Source organism: Stylophora pistillata, chromosome 7 (genome assembly GCF_964205215.1).
Source record: "Stylophora pistillata chromosome 7, jaStyPist1.2, whole genome shotgun sequence".
Lineage (NCBI taxonomy): Eukaryota > Metazoa > Cnidaria > Anthozoa > Scleractinia > Pocilloporidae > Stylophora > Stylophora pistillata.
In genome coordinates, this window is record NC_142525.1 from 18,046,916 (window position 1) to 18,074,795 (window position 27,880).

Below are 27,880 nucleotides of genomic sequence, written 5' to 3' on the forward strand. Positions count from 1 at the left end.
GTTTTGAGTACGTGCTCTTCGAACGCGATCGTCGGAGCAAAAAGCATGGACGGTAAGTGTAGGTTTTATTGAAGGATTATACTTTGAAATGTTGAGTGCCTCATAAATTTAGTTTTTGTCTGGCATACATTGCAGGTTGCATAGAAATCAAATCCTCGGAGAGGTGAGTATCTTACAATTCATGCACAACATTTGAACAATCAACTCAGAACTACAAGCTCGCGGCATTTATTCTTAGATTCACAGAGTAATTGTACTGCAAGGTAATGAGGTTTACCTCCAATACCTTCACCGTTACAACCAAGCAATGTCAATAATGTTGTAAAGCAAACAGCTGAATGACTTTCACGCCCATTATGGGAATCACTTCCTCTTGAATATGATCAATGAAGTATAAATATTATTAAGCATTAGCATGAATGTGCATTCATACACCTACATTCTTGAAGACATAACTGATGTTTTCCTGTTAAATTAAATGTTCTTAAAAGTTCAGTCAATGTTTGATTTCTCTATTGTTTACATGGAAGTTTATGGGTCGATACAAAGATATGTTCCTGATGTTATTTTGCGGTAAGGTAAGCAGATATCTGAATGTAGCAATTTTAATAACTAGGCTGGTTATTACGTTTCCTAGCTCATTTCTGTTAATCTAAGATATTTCCTCCTTGCTACTTATCTGCAAAAAATGCTGTTGGGCAATGCAAACAACCAACATACCCAAACTCTGCCAAAAGATGCAGATTTCAGGAAGGAAAAACAAAGAGAGACGTCAGAACAAATGGTGGCAGCCATTGCAGAAACGTTGACTTCGAACTCTCGCCTCGGAATACTAGGCTTCGTGGCTTCGCCTGGGCAATAGTTAAATAAAAGCGAGTCGTCTAATTTCGCTGCAAACGGCGACCTAGCGATAAAATCAGTGTTTGTAAACATCGTTTACTCCGCCAGTTTGAATTCTCAGGTGGGTTACCGCTGTGCACCCGTTCCCCGTTCGCCGTTCCCCGTTCTCAATTTTAGTAACATCCGATTGAAAACCATCCTCGGAGACCCAGGGGCTGTGAGTCGATTTCAAGTTAAAGGCAGAAGAGCCCCTGGGGACAATGTCTTACAAGACTAGTTCCAAACGGTCACAGTCGTTCTTTCATCCGATTGGTGCCAGAAAATCTTTGTTTTTTTCCGCCCAATCAGAGTGAAGTGTGCTTTAGAGTCCTTTCGTGTGTTTTATCACGCACATATACAAGAAGCTCAGTTGCTCGCTTTGGTTGTTTGGGCCGTGCGAAGGAGCCTTGCTCTAGATGAAAAGTGTCAGTTTCCGCACACAATGTAAGGGAAATCGATCAGATTGTCCGCAAAAATCTCACCAGAAATTATACTGAATACTTTCGCAGGTATCTGAACAAAATTGAAATCTGAACAAAAACTAATTATCGAAAACATCGTGGGAAGGAGAGATGTTTTCAAACGGTTACCGAAGGGGTTTGGAAAGAGTTTAATCTTTCAACTGCTGCCTAGAGTGTTCAAATTCTTGAGCTCGAAAGGCCACGGATTCTCTTCTACTCCCTTGGTCATTGTCATTTCACCTCATTTTTCGATTGTTGAAGACCACGTTAAATACCTTTGATCATTGGGAATCGATGCTGCTTTCATTGGTGAAAACAAATCCAAAGACAAGGAAATATTGGATGGAAAGGGCGGGTTTGCTTTATTGTAAATGTCAGCTTAGTACAGGGTTATCTACCCACATCTAATAAACAGAAGTTTCCACGCTTAGCTTTTCTTTTTTTTTTTTTCAGGCGAAGATTAGATCAGATTTTGGCGCGCACAGAAAGCTGCGTAAGCGCCAGTTGCTCGACATACCTGCGTGGCCCGTGCGACGAAATAGCTTCACGGGTTGGAAAAGTTTCAGTTACAGCAAATTATACAAAAAATCTACACTGGTAGAAAGATTTAAGCTTACATCTCGTTTAACGTTTAAAACGACATATCAATGCCTGCAACCATTATGTTTTATACGAACCTAGCAAACTTTTAAACACGTTCTCTTTGATACCTGCGAAAGTATCCAGTATAATTACCGGTAAGATTTTCGCGGACATTCTGATCGATTTCTCTTACATTGTGTGCTGAGACTGAAACTTTTCACCACGGGCAAAGCTTCGTCGCACGGCTCAAACAAACATAGCGAGCAACAGAGCTTCTTGTATATGTCCGTATTAAAACACACGAGAGGACTCCAAGGCACACTTCACTCTGATTGGGCAGGAAAAAAAAAGATTTTCTGGCACCAATCAGATGCCAGAACCACTGTGACCGTTTGGAACTAGTCTTGTAAGACAATGTCCCCAGGGGACATTGTGTGACCTTCTGCCCTTAACTTGAAATCGACTCACAGCCCCTGGGTCTCCGAGGATGATTGAAAACGTTCCCCGTTCGTCGGTCACACAAGAGGCTGAGAGGAGCTTTTTATTTGACTTTCCACTGATAGGCTGTGTTAGTACGGCTTCTGCAAACTCTATGCTCGTTTTCTTGCCAAATCCCAAAGCTGTATTTCGCCGATTCCATGCTTTTGAATTGATCTCGTAAGCCGCGTAATTCGGCGACTTTTCGTCGTACAGGACGATCTTTTTTCGATAGCTTCATTATAGCAAACGCGGAAGGAAACGTCAAAAATACGTAGTACATAGACGATAGACATATGAAGAAACCAGACGAGGGTATAAAAAGCCGGTTTTCGATTAAGATTGCAACGATTTAGTTGAATAACATTACACACACGGTAGGTTTTCTTTTTTCTGTAAGACAGAAAATCCTGAGTAAGGCCGGTCGAATTACACGCACGACTCTCCGGACGGTGCTGTTTAGCAATAGGGCAAACATAACAACCTTCCTATCGATCCCCTGGAGAGTCATTTATTTGGTCAGTTGCGCTTCGATATTAATATTAGTATCCCGTAGTAAGGCCAAACGCTGGGCGGTAAGAAACCGTATGAAGCTAAACCTCACTAAGACCCGGAGATGGTGGTGCATGGTAGAATTTCCAAACCACTGCCATCTCTGGTACTGGGAATTGAACGGAAAAGCTGGTTGAAATTGCTTGGCATGAATTTCCAGGAAAATCCATCGGACTGGGACCTTCATGTTGATAATTTGCTACGCAAAGCTAGTAGTCGTTTATATATTCTAAGCGTTGGTAAATATTTTGGATATCCTAAAGAGCAACTGACTAAAATAATTGGATCTCTTAATCATGTCCCTGTTTTTATATGGAATTGAGATTTGGGGAGCGGCATATCAAGGTAAATACCTTGATCGCATTGACAGGTTTTTTAAGTGAGCGTTTAGGTTTGGTTACACCAACAGCCTGAATGTAATAGCTGAAGTTATAAGAAACCGAGACAGTAAGCTATGGAAAATTATCACAGATACTCCTTCCCACCCCCTTTATCAACTATTACCTCCTAAAAAACAAAGATTTTTGCGAAACAGAGGACATGATTTTATTTTACCTGCTGTTAAAACAGAACGTTTTAAGAGATCCTTTATTGATATGTGTCTTTTTAATTTTATTTAATTGTACTTGATCTTAATATTTTGTAAAGTCACACGTGTGCTGTGACTACCTCAATGAATGAATAGACTCTTAATGAATAATAAAGACAAACGGATACGAGTATCTAGAAAGCGATGTAGCCAGAAAGGTTGGTAAAACGGAGCGTCTCTCCCATCGATGCGGCGGAATTTGGAAACTTTTGCCGCTCGATCGGGTAGTTATTAGCAAAGCGCTTTCGCGGGTGGAAGTTCCAGGGAGATCGGTCGACTTCTGTGGAATTTATCGGCCTCCGATTGGCGACGGGTGGTGTTAGGGACCGGTTAAAGTGACCAGCCTAGTGTTTTTCTATAAGCAGTTGAATGGTAGAACCACACGTGTTACAATGAAAGTCGCAAAAACAGTGTTAAAACGACTATCTTGGGACTAGCTGACAGCCCCCTCTACAACCAGCAAGCGGTGTACGGTGAATTCAAGGAGCAGTTGGTGAGAAGCGAACAGGGCTGGTATGAGACTGGCTTGTCTTGGAAAGGAGATCGGTCAACTCCGCCGAAAAATGAGAAGGGGAGTCTACAACGACTGCGAACTCTAACACAAGTTGCAGCGGGCAAAGCAAACAGAATATGACCTCGGGAGTTGAATACCCACCTCGGGAGTTGAATTTTACATTTCCCATACACCAGTGGTACGGGAAAATCCGAAGTCTACAAAAATGCGCTTTGTTTACGACGCGTCTGCCAAGGCACACCCATCAGCACCATCCTTAACTGAATTCCATAACGCTGGCCCTTCGTTACAGAACAAGCTCTAGGATGTATTCGTTCACCAGCGCTGCCACCCAGTTGCAGTGATCGGAGATTTAAACAAAGTGTTTCTGCAGGTGCGAAACAGAAAATCAGACAGGGTTGCGCTTAGAATTCACTGGAGGAATGATGAACACTCTAAACTCAAAGGATTCAGGCTTACTAGAGCGCTGTTTAGCCTGACGTGTTCCTCGTTTCTGCTTGGGGGAGTGCTAGAGTGTCCCCTTGGAACGTGGGAATCAAAACCTGTACGTGGATGACTTGCTGACAGGAGGAGTCACAGTGCAAAAGGCGCAGTACCGGAAGGAGCACGCCATTGAAATCTTCGGTAAAGCAAGTTTCACCTTACACAAGTGGCATTTCAACGTTCCGCAACTGGAAGGAGAGACAGAGAACAAAGTCAAAGATCTGACATTCGCTAAGCAGCAGCTTGGATGAGACAAAGAGAAAGATGAATTGAGCGTCAAGTTTCCGAATGAAACCGTTCAAGCGACCAAAAGGGCGTTTTTAAGCAAGCTTGCCAGAGTGTACAATCCTCTGGGGTTGGTCTCGCCTGTGACACTTGAAGGCAAGATAATCTACAGAAATGTGTGTGACAAGAAACAAGCCCGGGACGCCAAGTTCACGGGACCACTACTATAGCAATGGCAGAAATGGAGCAGTCTTTGCCTTCGCAATTGTCGATGTCAAAGTCGATTACAAGCTATCACGAATCCTTGCAAGAAGTCGAATTACATAGCTTTGGTGACGGGAGTAAACTGGGGGTGAGAGTCCAGAACAACTCACCGCTTGGACCATCGGAGCAGCAACGTTGAATTGGGACGAGCTCAATTACGTCATACTCGATGTAGAAGTCCAAATCAATCGCCGTCCACTAAGCTACATCGATGATGTCGTTCAGCTACCTTCGGCGTTCTTGTTCTAGCGTTTAAGCCTGTTGCCAAAGTAAGAACCTTGGAGGGGTGAAGCTATAGACTTGAGGAGATGTGAGAAATATCTCAAGTTGTGCAAAGATCAACTATGGAACCGCTGGACGAGGGAGTATTTGAATGCTCTCCCTCAGAGGCATAGCCTAAACCATAATTACAAGAACTTCGAGGTAAGAGTGGGAGACATGGTCCTTATTAAAGCGGAAGAGAATAACCGAAACAAGTGGCCGATGGGCGTGGTGCGGCAGCTTTACCTTAGTCGTGACGGGGAGGTGCGAGCGGTTTAATTTGGCACGGGAAAGGGATATCTAGAGAGCGCCATCCAACACCTTTATCCACTGGAGTTGAGCCGTGACAGAGTGACAGTTTGTCCTCCAGTACTAAATCCTCAAGCAGAAGATTTCCACCCTCGCCGAGAAGGCAGCTGCGGCCGCAAACGGCATTGGAGCTGTCACTCTACAAGATCTTGACTCTTGAAAGCTTTCGTTTTCGTTGACACTAAGTAATTTCCGGTAGAACATATTACCTCAAGGAGAGCTATATGGGGGGGGGGGGGGGGGGGAAGGGGGAAGGGGGTGTCGGAAATCAGTCTAACTATTGTCAGTTAATGATTCATTGATTAATGTGTCAGATTTCAGATTATCAAATATCAGTTGTTTTTTAGAGAGTTTTAGGACTATACGTGTATATCGAGGGAGTGAACGAATAAATAGGGATTTCTTAATACTCAATTGTTGTGAATTTTCTTTGGCAGGGAAGCCATAGGCGACATAGGTTTAATTTAAGGTCGAGCGCCAATTCTTAACACACCCTCCAGCAATTGGACTCTATCACCGGCTCGGGAAATCGTTGTTCTTTAGGCGTTGGATGGAGGAAAGAGTAACAAAGACCGTGCATTCTAAATGAGTTATCCAGCCATACTAGAGTTAAATCGCGTCAGGCTGATCGCACAATTAGCAAGACATTTTCGAGTACAGTTTTCTAGCTAACCCTTTGTCAGGTTTTCCTTTTCAAACATTATTATCTCGAGGATCGATGTTTTCCAAAATGATGCAAAGCGCCGGTCTGGTCAAACTGCCAAAATGGCATGGTTCGTTGCTCCCAGATTTTCTTTAAATTTGTGGTTTGCTTGCAGAGACTTCATGTGGCAGCCTTCTTACATAGGCTGTGCTGAGTAAGAAAACAAACTTTTCGAATTTTTCAAAATTTAGTCAGTGGACATATGATAAAATGCTTCTTAACTGAGTTAGATCGGGCGGAACGGGAGAATATTCGGCTGTCGTTCATGACATATGGACGTCGTGTACTTAATGACCTCGAGCTAAAATATTTTCCCGTTGGGCCCTCCCGCCCAATTAGTAGCTACAAGTTATTGGCCCGAAATTATAATTGTGGCAGTACGGAATGGGTGCAGCGAGGTTCGTCCAAAAGCGACAAAAGGCCAAGTATACCTCGAGCAAGCGATGTTAATAAGTATTTTATAATATGGCACTCGGGCAAACTTCTTTATTTTAAATTTTCCGGCTTTTGCGAACAAAAATACCCGGCTTATGACCGCTTTCGTGGAAGCCGTCCATATGGCAAAATCCAGACCAAGACTCAAGACTGCTCTGCCATGGAGCAAGTTTTTATAACATTCAAGTTGGAGGTATTTTCAACAAGTGTTCATTTTCTCATTGAGTTTTTTGTTTGTATATACATGTCCTTGCAACTTTTTATCTTGTGCTTGCGTTTTTCTGCTACAAATTCATTGTAGAGAAAGAATCACTCACGATCGCAAGTTTGTCTTTTTATATAGGTGTGGTCGTTAACTCGATCGAATTAGATTTGCTTAGCGTACTGTTATTTTTTTTTTTAGATTTTAACGTGAAAGAAATGTTGATGGGCGTCAGGGACGTTATACACCGATTGATTCGCAGCTTCAACATCCGAGGCAACGCACTTTTTAACTGTCGTCCGTTGAACCTTACCTGGGTGGGGTAGAGAATTTGTACCGGAATTACCTTTTACCTTTTCATTTAGAGGTACTTAAAGTAAATGGTTCAGAAGAAAGTGTCTATACGGTCTAGGTTTGAAAGCTTATTAGCCAAGTCAATTGCTGGTTAATTAGTAGAAATGCAGTAAATGGTTTGAACCCGGGGGTAACATGTGAAGGTGTAGTAATTAGTAATTAGTAATTAGTAGAAAGTTGAGGCCGCTGATTTTGACTTTCACAAAAGATGTGACAATCATATGGGGATCTCTATGGGAAGATGGCTTTCACGGCTAACGGTTAAAGTTTTGGCCATTGGTTTTCCTTTTCATATAGAGGTAGTTAAAGCGCATGGCTCAGAGGTCTGAATGGTATAGATTACAAATCTTGATTAGTCAAATCAATTGCCGGTCAATAAGTAAAAAGTGACAGTCGCTGATTTTGCCTTTTACAAAAGTGCGACAATCAAATGAAGGTCTCTATGGGAAGATAGCTGTCACTTCTAGTGGTTAAAATTGTGGTCATTCTACGGCTAAAGCTTAACTTCTTTCCGGTACGCTTGAAAGAAGAATTGTAAAGGTTAACTTTTTCTACGACCGACATTTGTCAATTTTTACGTCTTAAGGCGAACTTTTTGCCGTTGTACGGCTAAATGTTATGCTAATTGCTTCGGAATTTATTGTGTAATACTACATTGGCGATTTTACATGAGAGGTAGTAATAGCTAGCGTGCGTAGCTGGCTGTTCCTGTTGGGGAGCACTTGAGCAAGTTGCGAAGCCGCAAGGGAAAGAAAAACAAATGTTCACGCACCAAGAGCAAAAAAGCTACAAGTAAAAAGGCTACAGTCTGACATCTGAGAAATTTAAGCCTACCTAACCAACTGCACAAGAAGTAAGTTCTCTTCAAACCTTACCTTTCAGAAAAGGACCGCCTTGTCCTATGATGCCGTCCATGTCAATGGCCCAGACTACAATGGTCACCTCTACTGGATCTGGTTTCCTGTCTTCAGATTTAAACTTCAAAGTGGAGAAGGGAATCTCAAGTGACTGGTCTGCACTACTTCCAACGACAGCGTCATTAAGTATATCTTTTCCACTGTATTGAATCAAATAGTGCAAAGGTTTCAGTGAGGACTTCCACTTGAACTTCTCGCCCCTCTTTATTACTTTTTTCTGTGTGGCATCTTCGATCTTGGTACCTTGAAAATCAAAAGAAAAAATATGTAATAATGATATTCATTTTTTTTTTTAACAAGAGCAACTGCTCACTACCCAGTGGTTTCTTTCACTAGATAGTTAGATACTGACCATAAATCATACCTTTTAAGAGTAAGGTGAAATACTGGATTAACCAACAGATTCTCACAGACATTTGTTATATTTATCTTCAAGTCCATCACGTGTCCAGAATTCAGATCATTTTTCAGTTTCTTCGACTTTATCTTTTATGTATGATTTTTCCCACAAATCAGAGGCAATGTGCCAGTTCTTCGAAAAACGTGTCTATTTTGCATCTGTCGTTCAAGCGGGCCATTACTGCGCCCAAAAAATTGATCGACAGTTTGCACTAGATACTTAGTAGAAGGAAAAAAAATGCACAAATTCCATTTACCCTCACAATTACCGGTACGCAGTTAAATACAACATTCTTAAAAATTTCCAATTACTTCAAAATGATCCCCAAATTGGTATATCCTCTTCGCAACCTCCACAAAACCATTTGAGCCTTTTTAGTCAGAAGTTCACTACAAACCAATGATCAACCTGGAACTGTCAAATGCTCATGCGCACAATGCAAAACTTGTCCTTTTATTCATAACGTTGAGATGAAATCGATCCCTTAGTGATCTATTAATATCACTGATCACTTCACCTAACTCCACCAATGTAATCTATAGCATAAGTTGCACTTATTGCAAAAAGCTACACACAAGTGTAGCATGCAAACGACTAGGTGACTGATTCCGAGAATACCTTCGTGACGTTGAAAGAAACGACAAAGATACATCCACACCAGCTGCTGGACACTTAAACTCCCCCTAATCATTCTAAGCAACATATAGCAGTCTGTAGCCTTTTCCTAAATCTAGGGAGTTCGGGAAGCTACAAAATTCTAGAACAACAATTTAACACAGAATTGACGAACACCTTTCATTCAACTGATATCTCATGGTTTTTCACGTTACGAGATCTCTACCCAGAGTGCAACTCAATTTTTCCGTGTATAACCCACACAAAACCCACAATTCCTCTATTCGCTCAGACGAAGGGGTACTGCTCGAAACGTCAGCCATAGAAAATGCACTGGTGAAACCAAATCATCTTGAAATACCCCCCGACACAGTACCACAATTTCTTGAGCGACTTAATACCTCAAAAAAATTTCGAAGGCCAGAATAAGTAGACCTGTAAACATATGAAATATTACTAAGTACCAAACAAGTAATATAATTTAACAGGCACTTACTTGTTGTTTCATTTAGGGTAATCAGAAAAGTTTTCCTTGTTCCTGACAAGTCACTTGCAGTACATTCATAAGATCCATAGTCGGCATCACTGATATTAGACAGATCCAAAACTGTGGATAGAAATCTTCCAAGTTTTACACCTTTAAATGTCCATTCAACTTCTGGTGATGGCTGGGCAGTCACTGGGCAACACAGGTTAACATTTTCTCCTTTTTGTACCTCATACATTCTCTTAGTGCATGATTTATTGTCTTCCTTCAAACCTGAAGAAATAAACAATAACGAGGGTTTTCCTTAAAGACCTACAACAGATCTGATAACACTTTTTGTAATGCCTGAAAAGCATCATCTATGAATGACATGACCCAACGGCCTTCAACGTTTTCATGATAACCACAACATCAGTCGCACTAAGAGAATATCGGTACTAACTGAAGCTTTACTGAAATAAGATAATTCTCAAACAGATTCCCTATGAATCATGAATGAAGAATCATTAGTCATGTGTAAATGGACACACGATGTCCTCAAAAGTAATTGGTTCTCATGGTTCATGCTCTTTACTTCACAAACATTTTTGACATCAAGTGTGCACAAAAAGCAGAGCTCTAAGAAATACATTTTCTCGCGAATTCCCTGACAAATAGAAATTAAAATGGCTCTCGCAGAGCCTAGGCAAAATCTAAAGAAAAAAACTCCAAAAAAAGGAAAGGAACGAAATATAAAAGAAACTGTTGTTGCTCCAATGGCTAAAATTTGATTTGTCTTGTGATAGAAAACGATAAATAAATGCCATTCCATTTAAGCTTGAGCATTCATGACCAGTGGACTAGAGAGAGAATAGCTCCCTAAGTTGTGGCATTAAAAAATTTGTCCACCTCACCGATAGTCTAAACTTCCAGATGTTTTTTTGTGAAACGGAGACATGTTCAATTCACATAACTCACATTTGTGACTCATTGATTTGATATCTTTGCCTTTCCTCAGCGTAGCAGAAATTTCTAATTTCTGTACTGCATTGAAACTTTATCCTAATAGCATTAACATGACTAGCCACGCTTTCCTAAGTTTTGTTCGTCTGTGATTACTGTGCTTTGGAAAAAGCCAGCATTTAAATGGAAACCAAACCGGGGAATGTCCAACCATAAACGGAAATAGTTTACCTTCTGGTAATTGGAGCAGCCATGAGAGAGAAATCAACAATTTGGTGCTGCGATTTCAAGCTCCCTTGAAGTACTTGGCTAACAAGAGAGTCCATTAGCTCCAAAGAGGTGACTACAAACCAACGTTCTATCAAGTCTCGTGTTTAATGCGTGGCTTGACAAGTTCAAGCATACCTATACTCAACAAACAACGCAAGCTGATACTGGGGTGCAGGATACAAAAGAGATGGTTCAAGCTGCCGCCTCTATAACGTTTTTTCTGACTTTTCGTTGCTTAATACTGGCATCCTCAGTTTTCTTTGCTGTTATTCCGCTTTATTTTATTCTGATTTTTATGTTTTGTGTACCTGACCCTTGTATCCATGGATTAATCACCTAGTTGTGGCTGCCCTGTCTTTCTAACCCTTCATGGTTATTAAGGTATTCCCTTGTTTTACACTCCGCAACCTTTTCTGCGCATAACATCGCGACATTCAAGATGGCGGCCGTTCTTCCCTCTGGCCTGAAAAGAACAGACAAGGGCCGCTTTTGCGGAGCGAAAGTTTCTATTCGTAATAAGAATGCCGCAAATCGGCAGACAGCTTCCTGGTCTGCTCTCGAAAAACAAGAAAATGAAAACGTCTGCAATCTCAAAACCATGTCCGCGGTGACACCCGATTTATTTTTTCAGGTTTTGCTAAGAACAGGCTAATAAAGAACGTATTTGAAGAAGAAAAGTTGGTTTGTAGAACATAATTTTTTTTCGGAAAATAGTTCCGTACTTGGTGTGTTTTGGACAAGGCGAGGACTTCAAGCTAACCACGGAACTGTCCGAAAAAGTGCAAAATCCCCACAACCAGACAATCATAAACAGCTAAATTGAAGCAATACTGCTCATTTTAATAAAAGAAGCTTTAATTTCAAAACAAAACTTTGTGTCTTTCAAGTTACCAAGGCTGTATTCTGTATGAGGGTGATTCGAATTTTTAACGCGCAACCTGTAAAAATACCCCATTTAAAAGCCTGCTGACGCGTAAACAAGCGCGGTGACCTCATTTCTTTATTGCATTTTTTTAATGTTGATATCATGAATGTTAATTATACCAAGTTTCGAAAAAAGTTTGATAGTAGAACAATTTCAAGGGAATTACCTGAAGAGCAGCCTGTACCCTCTACATAATTTAAAGTTTTTGCAATTTACTTGAACTATTGGGTACAAAGTTGCTGTTGTTGTTGAAAAAGTATACTCGAAAGAGTCATTCTATTATACGGTATTAATTAATGACCAAAGTGGAGACATAGATTTAACACCTGGACCTCACTTACTCCCTTTGTTATTACTGAGCGCTATAAACCTCACAGAGCGATTCACTCAGCTCACCTAAATTCCAGAGTTATTACATCCTGGAAAACGTTTGAACACCACCCTAACCTCATTGCCATAAGCCCACACCACAAAATGAAGCCATCCAACCATGTGGTTCACAACACCAGTAATTGTAGTCAACCACACCATATCAAAATATCTCATCAAGACTGAGTGAAGTTCCATGAGCTCAAAGATTTGTTCTCAGGGGGCGCCTTTTATGTTTTCACGATTTTCAAGATACGGTTTAATCTTTCGGTTAAGAACAAAGCATACACTATCGATGACTATAAGCTTGTCAGACTAGACAGACATGCAAAAACTGGCCTCAATGTAAATTCTTTCGTTAGATATTTCTTTAAGGTCACACTGCTTCGAGACCTTGCAAAAACATCCAAGTGCGGTCCACAACAGCTCTAGCTAAGTCTTAAATACTAGACATTGAGGTCACTGAAAACTTGGGTTGTGTATCGCCCCTACCCCCCAAACAAAATGCTTCCAGCATGTAGCTACGCTTCGAACGATACTACAAAAACTGAAGATCTCAAGTACAATTTGCTTATGCGAATGTGCCTTCTTTGAACGAACGAATAGGGTTTATCATATGGCTTAAGCTTGTGGCTAATAAAACCCACGCTCTGATTGGCTTGAAGAGTAGGGGATTATGCAGTATCACTACCCGCACGCTGATTACAGATTATGTAAATTAGAATTTGGCCTAGCTCTACAACCATTTAGTATAAATTTTTATTTCTTGGTGCTACGTGTTAATTTGTTACGGCTCATCCACTTGCATATCTAACTCAGGTCAGAATTTAACTTTGATTCGATTTCAGATATTGATTTTGCAGTGTAATGAATTACAGTGTCAACAGCGTATATTGTTATTTTACCGTACACAAGTTCATTTGGTAGATAGTTTAGAGAAAAAAATTATAAGAAGAGGTCCTAGGATGGAGCCTTGAGTTACACCAATGGAAACTGTAGCTGGGTCGGACTTGATGCTGTTATAGCAGGTCACTTGGTTTCAACAGGAGAGCAAGGACAAGCAGTGATAGTAGAAGACTTGGGCCTAACGCCAAACTGGGCGCTTGAAAGAAATTCGTTTTCTGAGAGGTACATATAAAAATGTACGTGTACACCTTTTCAAGTACTTTACCCAAAGTTAGTAACATTGAGATTGGCAGACAATTGGACGGATCGGCTTTGTCACCCTTCTTGAGCAATGGAACCACTCTGGCAGCTTTCCAGATTAAAGATATTGAAGGACACGCGTCTCTCTGCATAGACGGAACAAATAGAGTAGTCAAAGAAAGTGCTGTCACATTGACAGATTCCTTTAGAAGTAGCATACTAATCTTGTCAAGGCCAATAGACAATTTTCGGCTTCAAGCTTTTGATGAAGTTGATGACAAACTCTTCAGGAATTGCCTTGAAAGGGAAAATTGCATTCGTAACAACTGCGGAGACTTCATATGAAGAAACAGAGAACGCTGAAGCAAATTTAAGATCACTGTTTACAAAAAATGTATAAGTGACAATATGATAGACTGAGGGAAAATTGTAATAGTTCCATCCACAGTGAGGCTTGAAATGGTAGGGCCACCACCTGAGAAGGAACCGTCTTCTTTACTGCACTCCAGAACTGGTTGGCGTTGTCTTCTCTGTCCTTTGATCAAATTCGTGTAATATTCTCCTTTGGCTTTCTTGATAGAGCGGTTACCTCTGTTTTTTAACAAGCGATACATCGCCAAATGCCTTCTGCTTTTAATTCCTTTAGCTTCTTTCAAGGGGAAGCTGTGATCTATTATGGGTGAAGCTAACTGAGACGTCATCAATACATTCAGTGTCATTGAAAACAGTACGCCACGCAACTTCTTCCAAGTCGTTGACAAAAGGCTGCTTGTCAAAATGAGAAAATGCACAAACTTAAATCCTGTCAGTCATGGGGGAGTTCAAATGCATCCTGACTAAGATTAAAAACTAAAGAAGTGAATGATCGTTAAGTCCTGGGTCAGTGACTCCAGAGTCCACTATTTTTTCTCATTTTCATTAGTAAATATTAAATCGATGGGAGTTTTCAAACACTCAGTAACACTTGCTGAGATTTAATCAACTAAGACAGTAAGTCTCAGCAAGAGGCAGCAAGTCCCTTGAGTTTTCGTTTCAGGGTGAAATTAACATTTTTACTGTTTGACGAAAAGTAGATATTTTATTCGCCAATAACTATATCAAATTCAGAATAAATTCCTGACGATGGAATATCCAGGATTTCCGAGAAAGCACCCCCACACCACACACATCTTCCCAAAAAACCAACTGCAGATCCTCGCGGCAGTAAATCACAACCCAGCCACGGCTTCGTTTCTTGCAATTCAAGCGAATACATTGATATCCCGGCAAATGGATATCAGCGTAATCCGTAGAATCATTGGGCTACGTTTCTGACAGAGTCAGAAAATCGTAGTTTCCAGCAGAGGCAAGCTAAAGTTGTTTTAGTTTCCTCAGAGCTTCTTCCACTGAACAGAAGAGGTAGAAAACAAACCAAATATATCTTTAACTGACAGATAAATCAAAATGAATAACGTTATAAAACCATGGAATGACTCTGCAAAAGGGCTTTGGAGAATTGACAACTGATAGAGAAATGTTCTACATAGTCTTCATTTCAGCAATACAAACAGTCACTATCTTGTTTAATAATGAGTTATAATGAGTTATAATGTATGCGCGCCGAAGTATGGCTGCCACGTTTGATGTTCTGCGAAAATTTTTAATTTTACTCGGATTTCAGTCATTTTTTTTATCAGTTGGGTTACACGATGATCGCACTTTGAACACAGCTCCTGTTTCATTTCAAGCAGCTGGATTGGATCGACCTTCCTTTCACTTTCGAAGACTAAGTTCATTTGGGCTTCGTCGACGACCAATTTCTTCCTGGCACAAACACGGTTACGTTTGCTTCTTATTGCCGTCCCTTGACCTTACTATTTGTCAGGACGTTGAAAGGAATCCTGGCCCACGTACTCATCATTCTACTGGTCGCGCTAACCCGCCTCCTTCTGCTATTTCGCTTGCCGATAAGCCATCAAGTCAAGCCCAAATTGCTACAAAGTTTTACTCCAGAACTGATCTTCTTCGCTTGCGCTCTTCTGGTCCAAGCTATTTGTATCAATCTTCATTATGTCTACTTCAAGCCCTTGGTATTTTTAAGTACCGAGGATGTCGCGCTGGAAAGGCTGATAAAGCTAGGAAACATGCTGTTCATAATATTCTTCCGATTTCTTCTTCACGCCGGGATTGTAGATCATTAAATATTCAACTTGTCACCTCTAATGGTGTCAATCCGTCCGTTTTGAAGCCTCTGAGACCATTGCTGTCATCGAGTCTTTCTTCAAATAATCTTCGCTTTGCAATCTGTAATGCTCGCTCTATCAGGAACAAAGTGGAAACAATCATTGACCATGCTGTTGGCAATGACATCGGTATCTGTATTTTTACTGAAACTTGGTTAAACGATTTAGATTCTGTCTGCATTGCTGATCTTTCTCGTCATGGCTATTTATTCAAGAGTTTTCCACGGTTATCAAATCGATCTGGCGGTGGTACAGGCATTTTATTCCGCGACTCTTTTGATGCCACACTTCTGGACGGGAAGGAACATAATTCTTTTGAATTTTCCGAATGGATTTTGAAGACAACAAATCGCTCTATCCGTATTGTTGCTGTTTACCGCCCTCCCAACTCTTCTGCGTCGGTATTTCTTGATGAGTTTTCGTCGTATCTTGAAAACATTGTCATGTGTCCTGAACCTCTTATTATCGCTGGGGATTTCAACTTTCACATGGATTTGGTGCATAGCAATTGTGCTATAAGATTTAAAGAGTTGCTGGAAACCTTCAGCCTCTCACAACACGTAACGATGTCCACGCATATTTCTGGGCATATTTTGGACCTTATCATCACTCGATCCACCAGTGACTTAATTTTGGGTCCCATTAACGTTACCTTACCCATCTCGGATCATTTTTTTGTTGAGTGTTTTATTCGCTTCCCAAGTTCATCAATCTCTACCAAGTCTGTGTCATATCGCAGGTTAAAGAACATCGACATTGATGCATTTAAATCGGACATCACCTCGTCTGTACTTTGCAGTGACACACACTGGAGCAACCTTGGCGATTTATCCAAGCAGTACTCTTCGACTTTAACAGAAATCCTGGATAAACATGCTCCCATAAAGACAAAAACTCTTGTTACTCGTACAAAGATCCCTTGGTTTAACGCTGATGTTCTCCAGTTTAAACGTAATCGTCGCAAGGCTGAGCGGAAAGCTCTTAAAAGTGGTCTTTCTTCAGATTGGCTTGCTTATCGTAAAATCTGTAATAGATATTCTGCTCTTCTCAAGTCTACTCGAGTTTCTTATTACTCAGATTTAATTGGTCAGTGCGCTGGTGACTCCGGGAAGTTGTTCAAATTGGTTTCATTCCTTTGTAAGGGTCCTAATGTTAATGATCTACCACCTCATGATGACCCAGTCCTACTTGCGAATAAATTTGGGGAATTCTTCGTTAAAAAAATTGAACTCATCAAAGATTCCATCAGTGATATTGAAGTAAATCCTCCTTATTCTGATACTGCTGCTCCAGCTGTAGAACTTGACAGTTTTTCGCCGTTATCAGTGGAAGATGTTTGCAATATAATCAGTACATCGTCTAATGCCTCATGCTCCCTGGATCCAATCCCTACATGGCTTGTGAAGTCTTGTCTTGACGTCCTTGCGCCCTCCATTACTCGCATGGTAAATTTGTCTATTCGCCACGCCTATGTTCCCGATGATTGGAAAACTGCAATTGTGAAACCTCTATCAAAGAAACCGGGTCTAGAGTTAACTTATAAAAACTTCCGTCCGGTAAGCAATCTAACATTCATCTCCAAGATCGTCGAAAAGGCGGTTCTTGCTCAATTGTTTAAGCACTGTGAATACAATGCTCCTCTGCCGAAGTTACAATCAGGGTTTCGAAGATTTCACTCTACCGAAACTGCCTTGCTTAAGGTTCAAAGTGATATTCTTATGTCAATGGACCATCAGGAAATTACGCTTCTTGTGCTACTGGATCTAAGCGCTGCTTTTGATACAATCGATCATCAGATTCTCCTTAATGTTCTTGAAAGCGATTTTGGAATCATTGGCTCTGCCCATAAATGGTTTGCGTCTTATCTGTCTGGCCGAAAACAACGTGTTCTCATAAACGATCGAACATCAGATGATTTTCATTTGAACTGCGGTGTCCCACGAGGCAGCTGTATGGGTCCTATTTTATTCATATTATACATATCTCGACTATATCACGTGATCGCTAACCATCTCCCCTCTGCTCACGGATATGCCGATGATACACAACTTTATCTGTCGTTTAGACCCAATGACATATCTTCGCAAGACCACGCCATAGCTGCTCTTGAAGCCTGCATTTCGGATGTCCGCTCATGGTTGATTTATAACCGCCTGTTAATTAACGATTCTAAAACCGAATTCTTAGTTGTTGGTTCCCGCCATCAATTATCAAAAATCGCAATTGATTCCATCACAGTCGGTAATTCTACCATTCAGCCTCTCAACTGTGTTCGAAACCTGGGTTCCTGGTTTGACTCCAATATGTCCATGTCCATTCACATTGGTAAGATCTGCAGCAAAGCTTTTCATGGATTGTATAAAATTCGCCAAATTAGGAAATTCCTCAGTCCTGAGTCCACGAAGACTCTTGTTCACGCATTTGTGACTTCGCATTTAGACTATTGCAACTCCCTTTTATTTGGCGTACCCAAGTACCAGACAGAGCGTCTTCAGAAGGTGCTCAACGCCGCTGCTCGACTAATTTTTAGGATTCCCAAGTTTCACCACATCTCGTCCGCCTTATATAATCTTCACTGGCTTCCTGTGGCTTATCGCGTCCATTTTAAGTTGTTACTTTTAATTTATAAAGCTTTAAATAACCAAGGCCCACTATACATAAAAGAATATCTGCAGCCACACAGTGTCAAGGGTCATCAGCTTCATTCCTGCGATCAGGGTCTCCTTATGGTCCCAAGAACTAACTTTAAGACCTTTGGTGATCGTGCCTTTGCCCGTTCTGGACCTTTTCTGTGGAACGAACTGCCGCTTGAAATTCGAAACAGTCCAAATGTAACGATTTTTAAGTCAAAGCTTAAGACATATCTATTCAAGCTGGCTTACAGTTTGTTTTGATATTTTGTCGTTTATCATTTTAATATTTGTAGTTAATATGTTGTAAAGCGCTTTAGAATATTTTATAATTTTAGCGCTCTAGAAATGTAAATTATTATTATTAATACCGAAGCAACATAATTCCTTTAATAAGTAACTGTAATTCTATGTAAGAATTTGAACTGGAATTCTTTAGTTTATTCTCTCTGCAGATTCTGTTTGTTATCTTGAAGAAGTGTCCCCATTCAGCGGAGTTTACATTTATAGTGTTATTCCACTTAGCTGGGCTAGTTGAGAATGATTGGTTTATTTTCTATTTAGTAACCAATGGAAATCTCTTGCCCCTCCTTTTCGTAGGTCCATTTCAACAACTTCAGCTAATTCAGGTTGTGTTCACAAAAGTTCGGCAAAGTATCTAGCGCTATGCCTGTGTCACTCAGCTTTGGACTCCTGCGCTCGTTCAGCAGGTTTTTTGCTCGTCACTTTTTTATTTCTCTTTTAATTCTACCTTGGAGAATCCAACCATATTCTTGTTGTTGCTTTAGGTGTCTTCTGGGTGTTCAAGGCAAAAATAATAACGTTCATTTGAACGTGGCGAATTAAAAGAGAGTACTCCAGTCCTTGGGGGGTGGGGGGGGGGGTGGGCATACTCTCCTGTGGGTCCAGGTATCTCCAATACAGCACAACCACAGCGACACTTTGAAACAAGTTGTCATTGCAAAAAAAGTGACTATGTCCTAATCAAACTTTACACAGTGACGGCATCAATTTGAAACAAGTTATTGTTCCGAAGAAACACTAAGTTAGAGTTTGTTTTTAATGTTTTAAGCTGTCAGTTTATGTTGAACAATTCATGTACAATGTAAACAATAACTCCACTTTCCTATGTTGACATTGCTTAGCGTGGCACAAAAATAATAGTTATTACTTAGAAAATGGAAAAAGACACAGGTCGAAGGACACTAAGTACAGTGTAATCTAACCCTTTGTTGTTCTTTTGACAAAACTAAACAAAGTCATAGCAGCACTTTGAAACAAGTCATCATTGGAGAAAACAGTTACTGTAGCAGAAATGTAAAGTTTGTAATTAGATATTCAAATTTAATGTTGTACTACACATTTATAGTAGATATCAGCAATAAAACTGTTGTATTAGTTGAGAACGACCCACACATTTTCAAAGCAATCGAATACACCCTTACCCTTATCAAGTTTACAGTTCTAAAACTCCTACTCTTGCATACTTGAGGGAAACAAACAAACAACCAATTAGGAAAATTCAGATCCCACCCACTCCAACCCACCCCAGCTTCAATGGCCAGTGTGAAAGCTACCCTAGCATCTTGTTTATTTTATCAAAAAGTTCAAGTACTCCTGGCAATGGAAACTTTGAGCATATATTTTACAGGAATTTTCAATTTTCTTAAATTGTCTACTCGCAGCTCCCTTTAAGTTGAAGCCACCGATAAATATTGCTGAGATGGCTGGCCATTATTCCTAACTGGAATCAACATTTTGCCAGTGTGAAATGCAACCAACAACCCACTCAAGGCCTTGGATAGACATCTATTGACATTGTGTTCAGAAAGTAAAGGTATAAATCATAATTTGTCCATATAGTAAATAGCAAAAATCCTCGACTCTTTTATGTCCTTTTTAAAAGTCAAAAGTAACATTTTCACTGGAACAACCTAAACCTTGCACACTAACTTGGCTCTAAAGAAAAAAAATTGTCCAAGCAACATTGTTATTTCACTTTAGGAATTGCTCAACCCCTTTAAACAAATTTCGTTCTCTTCCAAGCCTTTTGCTGCCATAAAAAGGAAAGATGGCAGCTTTAATTTTCATCAAGATAATACTGAGCACTTACCAGCCAAAATTATGCAGGCTAGTAAATGACATGTAGAGGTTACCTTCAATGACTCCAAGAAAGCATTTAGCATTTGCTGGCTCCATTCCATTAGAAGAGGCTTGGCAATTATAATAATCCTGAGCATCATGTGATACCCATTTGATGGTCAGCTGCGAGGACTCAGGAGTTACAGAATTTGTGCTGTAACTACTTCCAGTGATGATTTTGTTGCCTCTGTACCATGTGATGTTTGGAGTTGGAAAACCACTTGTGTTGCAGGTAAATGTGATTGGGTCACCTACATTACCATATTTCACTCTGGGTTTCACTATAGTTGCTTTGGGTGGCACTGGCAAAGACAAGAAAAAAATGTTAAACAACTATGTTACTTTATTGCTTGATTTTTGATCTGTGATTTCAAGCATTTGTGGCAATGACAAAACTGCTGTTGAATTCTTGTTTCCTTGCTGACTCTTAAATAGCCTTCATCAGTTTTTTTCAGTGTGGTACTATAGTAGGACTTTTCCCAACTGAACCAAAGTGAAATGAGAACTGGAAGAAAAGAGACACCTAAAGCAAAAAGTGCATTCTGTAACTTCATCAGAAGACCAAGAAGTAATTTATGATACTGCTTACAACCATAACTACCAACATTGCAAAGGGGGGAATGGGGGGATACATTATATTGGATCGCATGGTGAACAATTACCTCTTGTATTGGTAAGAGGTCTCAAATCCCTTTGCAACTGGTGGTAACATGGTGGAGATTAAAGTAAAGCTTGATAGATCACATCATTAATTATGGCCCATATTCGATTATTTGAATTCTGGTAATAAGATAGACTATTCTTGTTCAAAATTCCATGCTCACAGATAGAGTGAACCTTAAAAAGACCCCATCTTGCATTTAGTTGGCTTTAATTCAAAGTCATGTTGAAGTAACAGCTTGCAAAGGAAAGCTCCAAAAGGTTTCCATTTTAATTACAGAGCCTTGTTCATTTATATGGAATTCAATAACCTCAAACACAATCTATACCTGCAGCAATTTTGTTCCATACAAGCTCCAAAACAGTTTAAACAGAGCTTTAAGGATAAATCCTGAAAATTTAAAAGCAAACACCACACACAAACACCACTGCGAACAGATCACGGAGAACACATCACAAATTTATTCAAAAGTAATTCATATGGTCTAGTAGAATTAAGGGGAGGCAAATGACGATGTTATGCAAGCTTCAATCTTTACAACTGGCAAATTTCAGACAAATCAAGAGAGCTAGAGAGCACACTGTTTTCAAAGTTGGCACATTACGGGTGTCTTCGTTTTCTCATCCTAGGTCTTAGGTCCTAGCCCTCTGGGGTCTTCATTTTCGCTACAACCAATTCTAAGCTGCACTTACTAGAATCATTGCCTTCCTCTCCAAGAGCAAGTAAGCCATTATGTGATATTTACCAATAATGCAATGGAATCAAATGTTAGAGATACTGGTCTTTGTTTCAATTAATCTCTGGCTGTCCCTCAGCTGGCAAGGCATGCCATACCGTTTACTTACAGCTGTGTAAAAGCTTGCATACAGCACTCAAACCAGATTGCCCTTGAGAAAAGTGCAATGATGATGGGCCATTGCATGAAAGTATAACAGTTTTTTTTCAATAAAGAAGAGTCAGTTGATGTGGAAATAGCTTCTGAATTAATAAAGTTTCTCGTAACCATGGGGAACAATAGCTTAGCAAATTAGGAGTACTTTTTGTCAACAAATGTCTTGGCCCCTCACTTAAAGTTAGTCTCATTTCTTGGTAATGCCATAGAGTTTTTGCTTCTTTCTCCACAAGTAAAGCACCATGAATGCAACAATGTATATTAAATATTTCTCACATTGATGTGATGTAAGTCTGTCAAAGTGGCAAAAAATATTACCTCTTTACTTGTATCGCTTTACTGCTAAGTGTGGCATATAAAGTTGGCCACTATTGTCTTTTTTTCTCTGTTCTACTAACAATACCATCAACGTTAATTCAAATATTTTTCCCATCACCATTTCAATTCATTCACCTTTCCCACATGATATTCAAATTGTTGGCAATTGCCATTCTAAGCCCACTATTCAAACTTCGATGCTTAGGTTCACTTGTGACTTGTATGAAAGTGAATGACTGCAAAGAGTGGAGGATTGCCCTGAATATATTTAGTCAGAAAACATAAAGTTACTTAAGAGGACAAAGTGAAATTTTTGAGGCAAGGTTTAAAAAAAATTAGAATTGTTTCTACTATTGCACACAAATAGCCAAGTATATAAATTTATGTTTATGTTTATGTTTACAAAAGCTAACCCTTGTTAAATGTTAGGTGTAAACTCTGACATGAACTTGAAAACAAACCTGTTACAACCAGCCTGACAAGACTTTTTTGATCAAGTCCAGACTTTGGTCGGAGTGCACATTGAAAAGGTGCTGCATCATTCACTGTGACATTAGAAATGATGAGAGTGGCACGACCCTTAATGTTGACTCTTCCTCTTAGAGCTTGTGGAAAAGAAGTACCAAACTGTCTTTTACCATCTGGCCCTTCTGCAATTATTGGATATTCTCTGTTTTGCACTGTGTCAAAAATACTCCAAATAATAGATCCTAGCTCAGTCTTTCTGTCATCAATAGAGTAATCCCACTCCAAGGAAGCATTATGTCCAACTGGAACATGGGTGGGATTGTCTGGTTCACGGATAAATACCATTGCACTCTCTGAAAGAATGGAAAGGATCAAGAGTGAGCACTTTGTATGTTTACTGATTTAATTCCTCATTAACAACTACTACATTGCTTAAGAAGCCTACACACATTTCATCAGGGGTATCAAACTCCTGTATGGGGGCAACTAGCAACTATGACAAATGCAAACAGAGTAAATAGTTGTTTCAATTACTTCCTTTTAAAATCAAAGGCTCCTTAGGCTTCCTCATGGTATGGCTTAATTACTCAGTTAACTAGTGAGCACTTTAACCCTTTGCCATCTCCTTCCAATAAATACACTCAAATGATCTGTTGAATATTAACCACAAACAAAAGATGAGGTTTTTAAGACAACTTTTACTGAAAAGTCAGATAAATTGACAACCAAACAGTATTAAAAAAATAGACAGTAAAAGACAACATATAGCTACTAGCTATATGTTGTAGTAAAGTACAATTCTAGTAGAGTACAATTTTTATGGCACTAAAGAGAACTAGAAGTTGTAAAATGATGCTGGAAGTGTTGCTGAATATTTGTCTCACATGCAAAACAGAAAACCTGCCACCCGAGGTATTCTATTTTGCAGCTTCCTCGCTTCAGCTTAAGTCACTGATTCAAACAGTGAAATGCTCCCTTAAAAATCCTCAAAGCTTTCATGATGTGAAGATCGCATCTATTGAGATATTTCTACAAGGAAGTTTTGATTTAAATCATGCAATGGTGGATGCAACTGTGACATTATTTTGAGATGCTTATCACTGTAGTGCTACAACAAGAACTGTCAAGATTATACCTTCCAATCTACATAATTTGCTGACTTAAACAGTAAAATGCTCTTACTTTACAGAAAAAAATTCCTTGAAGTTTCTGGATGCACCAATCAAACCTATTAAGATATTTCTGTAAGTGATAACAGTTAACTGCATGCAAAAATTCAGACTAAACTCCATGCTGCCAAATCAATAATGAAATAGCTCATAAGGCACATGTAATTCCCTGACAAAAAATGTCAATTCCAGTAAAATCTATAAAACCTAAAAACGTGGAAGGTCAGCTGCCAAATGTGTAAAATATAGGTAATGGCTGCCAAACTGAAGAACCCACAAATTTAAATTTCTGACAATAACCCCTTCACTCTGGGTAAAAATATTACAATAGTTATTTACATATGTTTATTTGAGCTTGATTAACCAATTCTCCTCATTACTAGCAACTATTCCAGGGTAGGAGCATGTTTAGATGGTAAAACAACAGGCCAGTACTGTAAAACTACAGTTGTAGTAGAAATAAAATGTCCATTAAAGGAGAACTGCCTTGGCCTTAAAATTGCTTTCCTCTTACCAACTTTTGGTGGAAAGATGAAAGAAAGTTCAGACTGGCATGGCAGTTTCAGGTTTTAAAATTTGCAATTTAGTTGCCTTTACAAGGAGAGGGATATTCATTGTAACAATTTATTTTGGTATTATATTTTGGATAAATGTTGTAACAGCAGTGATCAAATTTGATTGTGATAAAATAGTTCCTTCACTCTCTGGAATCCTTGCATAGTTAGAATTTTCACACAAAAAAGCCATCCCAAAAAATATGACAAAAAAAAAAAAAGGCTCCTTGGAGCAACCTCATGGTACGTCTTAATGATCTTATTTGGTATTGTCATTTGCCATTTTTCAACTGACAAGGGTCCAACTTGGAAAACGTCGTTGTTAAAAAGTACATCATCTTGATATGGCTAGTGTCTTGTAACCTTGTAACAACAAGGACTCTTTACCAAATAAATAATCCACCATTGAGAAAAGAAGTGTGTGATGTATCTTAACAAAAAATGGTTTTATAAACGGTTTTATAAATGTCTTTATATAGGATATGCAGCAATATACCTATATTGGGATAAACCTTTTCTTTGAATTCTATTTAAAATTCTACAATAAATAAGCTGTTTAGTTTTTTCCAACCCTTTTCAAATCCCTGTCTTTTAAATAATTAACATGGCTCTTTCCTGAAACATAGGCTTGCTAAACGTGCAAAAGTTATTTTTTTTGGATGAGTCGATTGAGATGGAAAACTTTGAGCCACTGATGTTTTCAATACTGTAAAAGAAAAATGGGGATTGACTTTTTAACTTTTAAAAGACCCTTCCAATTTATATGAAATAAACTCAGGTATTTTGTGGTCTGTTGTCGCCGTTGTCTGAACATTTTAACGCAAGAATAAGCTGCATTGTTTTTGTTGCAGGCATCTTCATGCAAAGCGCTATCTCCTGTCCCCATGGAGTGACCAGACCAAACAACAGATGTGAGTGAGACTTGATAGAAGAATTTGAAGTTTTGGACATTCCTTCCTGCAGTTGCCAACTAAATCTACTTATAGTGAATGAGCATGGGGAGATTAAGGAGGGGAGAGGTCTTGGTGTAGTGCAAGAAGTAATCACAATGTTTTGGCACCAATTTTTATGTCCTTATCAACTGGTGCAACAGAGAAAGTGCATCAGTGAGGCATGACTGAAAGTACTACGAGTGGGAATCCATAGGTAAAACATTGGTGTGTAGGTATTGTGAAATGAAATATTTTATGATATAATTTGCCCAGAAATGTCATCATCAAATAATAATCATATTGTACTGATGTCATAATTCATCCTTTCTCATGAGGCAGAAACTGTGGTTCGTTATAACACAGCCAGAATGAGAGCAAGATGTAACAAGAAAATGAACAGTAAATGTGTAAAGTCCAATTGTGCTGTTTAAGAAGCAGAGACTGGTAGATAACTTAGGAGGATTTGTTTACAATCATCCTCATTTGGTGTGAATGAAACATGAATTTTTTAACTCTTCATGTCATGTGGCATCAACATTAGTGTAGTGTTTAAACATTTTGTTACTGTCATGTAGAGTTATCTGTGCGCTACGAATCATGGTATTTTAACATGGCATGCTTGCTGGTGTAGATTAAAGAAACCGTTGAGTTTATCTGCATTTATCTGGGTATTAACAGGCCATTATTACATTTGGCCACAAGGATAATTTTCCAAGTGTTCAAAGATTGAATTTGTGACATAACTTTATAGAGAAGGAAATCATGCCCACAAGTGGAACACCCGAAGAACAAGAGAGCACTTCAAGTGCACCATCGTCCACCAACTCAGGCAGGGCAAGTGCAAAACAGATCCTGGAAGTCTGTGGCCTTCCTTGCTTTGACCCCAACTTTAACTGCCTCCTGGTTAGCTCAATGGATAGAGCACTGGACTGTTGTGTGGGAGGTCGAGGGTTAAGCCCTGGCCGGACCAACACTCAAGGTCTTAAAATGATTGAGAAGAATATACTAACTTTCTATAACATCAAGTAATGGTTAGATATACTAGTCTTCTCAGATAGGGACGAATAAATGGAGGTCCCGTCTCCTACAGGGTTAGAGGTAGGAGATGTTAATTTCCTATGCATGAGATTGCTGTGTGTGATGGATGTCCTCCCCTGGGGTGAGATGGGTGGGATTTAATGGGTGGACCACTTGCATGGATTACATATGTTCCGTTCTAGTCCTACCCTACTGTGGTAATGCAGTGAAAATGGTGAGGAAAAAAAAAGAGCCAAATTCGTTGTCTATTCAATGGAAATGATGGAAACGTGCTTTTAACCTGTATGTGGCCTCGAAAGGGGTAGCCAATGAAGGGCAGAATGTAGCTTTGCTGTTACATTCAGGAGGTATTGAGTTACAAGAAATTTATTACACTTGGGTGTATGAAGATCAAGATATTTCATTTAACGATTGCGTTGCAGTCCTGGATAACTATTTTACACCGATAGTTAATATTCCATTTGAGCGACATGTTTTCCGCCAAATGCAACAAATGGAGGGGGAAACTATCGATCAATTTGTGTACTGTCTGCGCCAGAAGGCTATATCTGTCGAAAATTTCCCAAGAAATCAAGTGAAGCAACCTTGACCATGCTGCGAGATACTGCAAGAGTTCATGAAGCTAACACTCAAATGCAGTCTAAGGAAAGACCTGAGCAGGTGAACAAACTGTCTCTGAATGATCGACAAGCAAAGAAAAAGAGGACAAAAAACAGAAACCTAGAAAAGAAAGGAAGTGCTACCGGTGTGGTGGAACTGGTCATCTTGCACAGGAGAAGAGCTGTCCAGCATTAGACAAGACTTCTAATAAATGTGGTAAAGGTGGTCACTTTGCAGCTTGTTGCAAGACAAAGTCAACCAAGAAACCTAGTGAAAGGCGCCATTCATAAGGAGCTAATAAAGTCTCAGAAGAGAAAGAAGAAGAAGGTTACTATGCATTTGTGTTGGATACAAAGAGTAGTAATGGCTCGAGTGGTGTTGTTGATTTGTCTGTTGGGGGTGTGCAGTAAAACAATGTCCTGATTGACTCGGGGGCAACATGTAACATTGTGGATCGTGCTACGTGGGAGAGTCTTAAACAGAAAGGAGTTAAGTGCAAATCCCAAAGGTGTGAAAAAAAAGCTGTTCGCTTATGGCCAAACCAAACCAATCGAGATTGTTGGAACTTTTGAAAGTGAAATTCATTGTGACAAGTCTGGAGAAAAGTGTGTGGATGAGTTTACTGTTGTTGAAGGTCGTGCTAAAGCTCTGCTGGGAAAGGATACAGCTGAGAAGCTGAACATGTTAAGAGTTGGACCTCCAAACTCACCACAAGCATGCTCAATCACAAGTGAAGGAACTTCTGTGGACATTGTTAAGAACTTTGCTGACGTTTTTTCTGGAGTGGGTAAATCGAAAAATTTTCAGCTTAAGTTGCATGTGAACAAAGATGTTAAGCCTGTTGCACAACCTGTCAGAAGGTTACCCTTTGGTTTACGAGACAAAGTTGACAA

General features: G+C 39.6%; 1 protein-coding gene and 1 pseudogene across 2 annotated transcripts in view; one reads left to right on the plus strand and one right to left on the minus strand.

Moving 5' to 3' along the window:
- Positions 1–27,880, minus strand: part of LOC111334831 (immunoglobulin superfamily member 10) — a 58,766-nt gene that overhangs the window by 5,917 nt on the left and 24,969 nt on the right. Inside the window, exons 1-5 of one of the 2 annotated variants that reach the window (XM_088727836.1) lie at positions 23,229–23,338; positions 22,688–23,047; positions 20,370–20,657; positions 9,719–9,982; positions 8,166–8,450 (exon numbers count right to left, since the gene is read on the minus strand). In XM_088727836.1, the coding sequence (XP_088583962.1) occupies positions 8,166–8,450; positions 9,719–9,982; positions 20,370–20,657; positions 22,688–23,047; positions 23,229–23,265 (1,234 nt within the window). In that variant the 5' untranslated portion in view covers positions 23,266–23,338. Of the gene's footprint in view, positions 1–8,165; positions 8,451–9,718; positions 9,983–20,369; positions 20,658–22,687; positions 23,048–23,228; positions 23,339–27,880 lie in introns of those variants that run through there. The other variant, XM_022940648.2, reaches the window with a different exon arrangement.
- LOC148726951 (uncharacterized) lies at positions 2,696–3,571 on the plus strand (annotated as a pseudogene).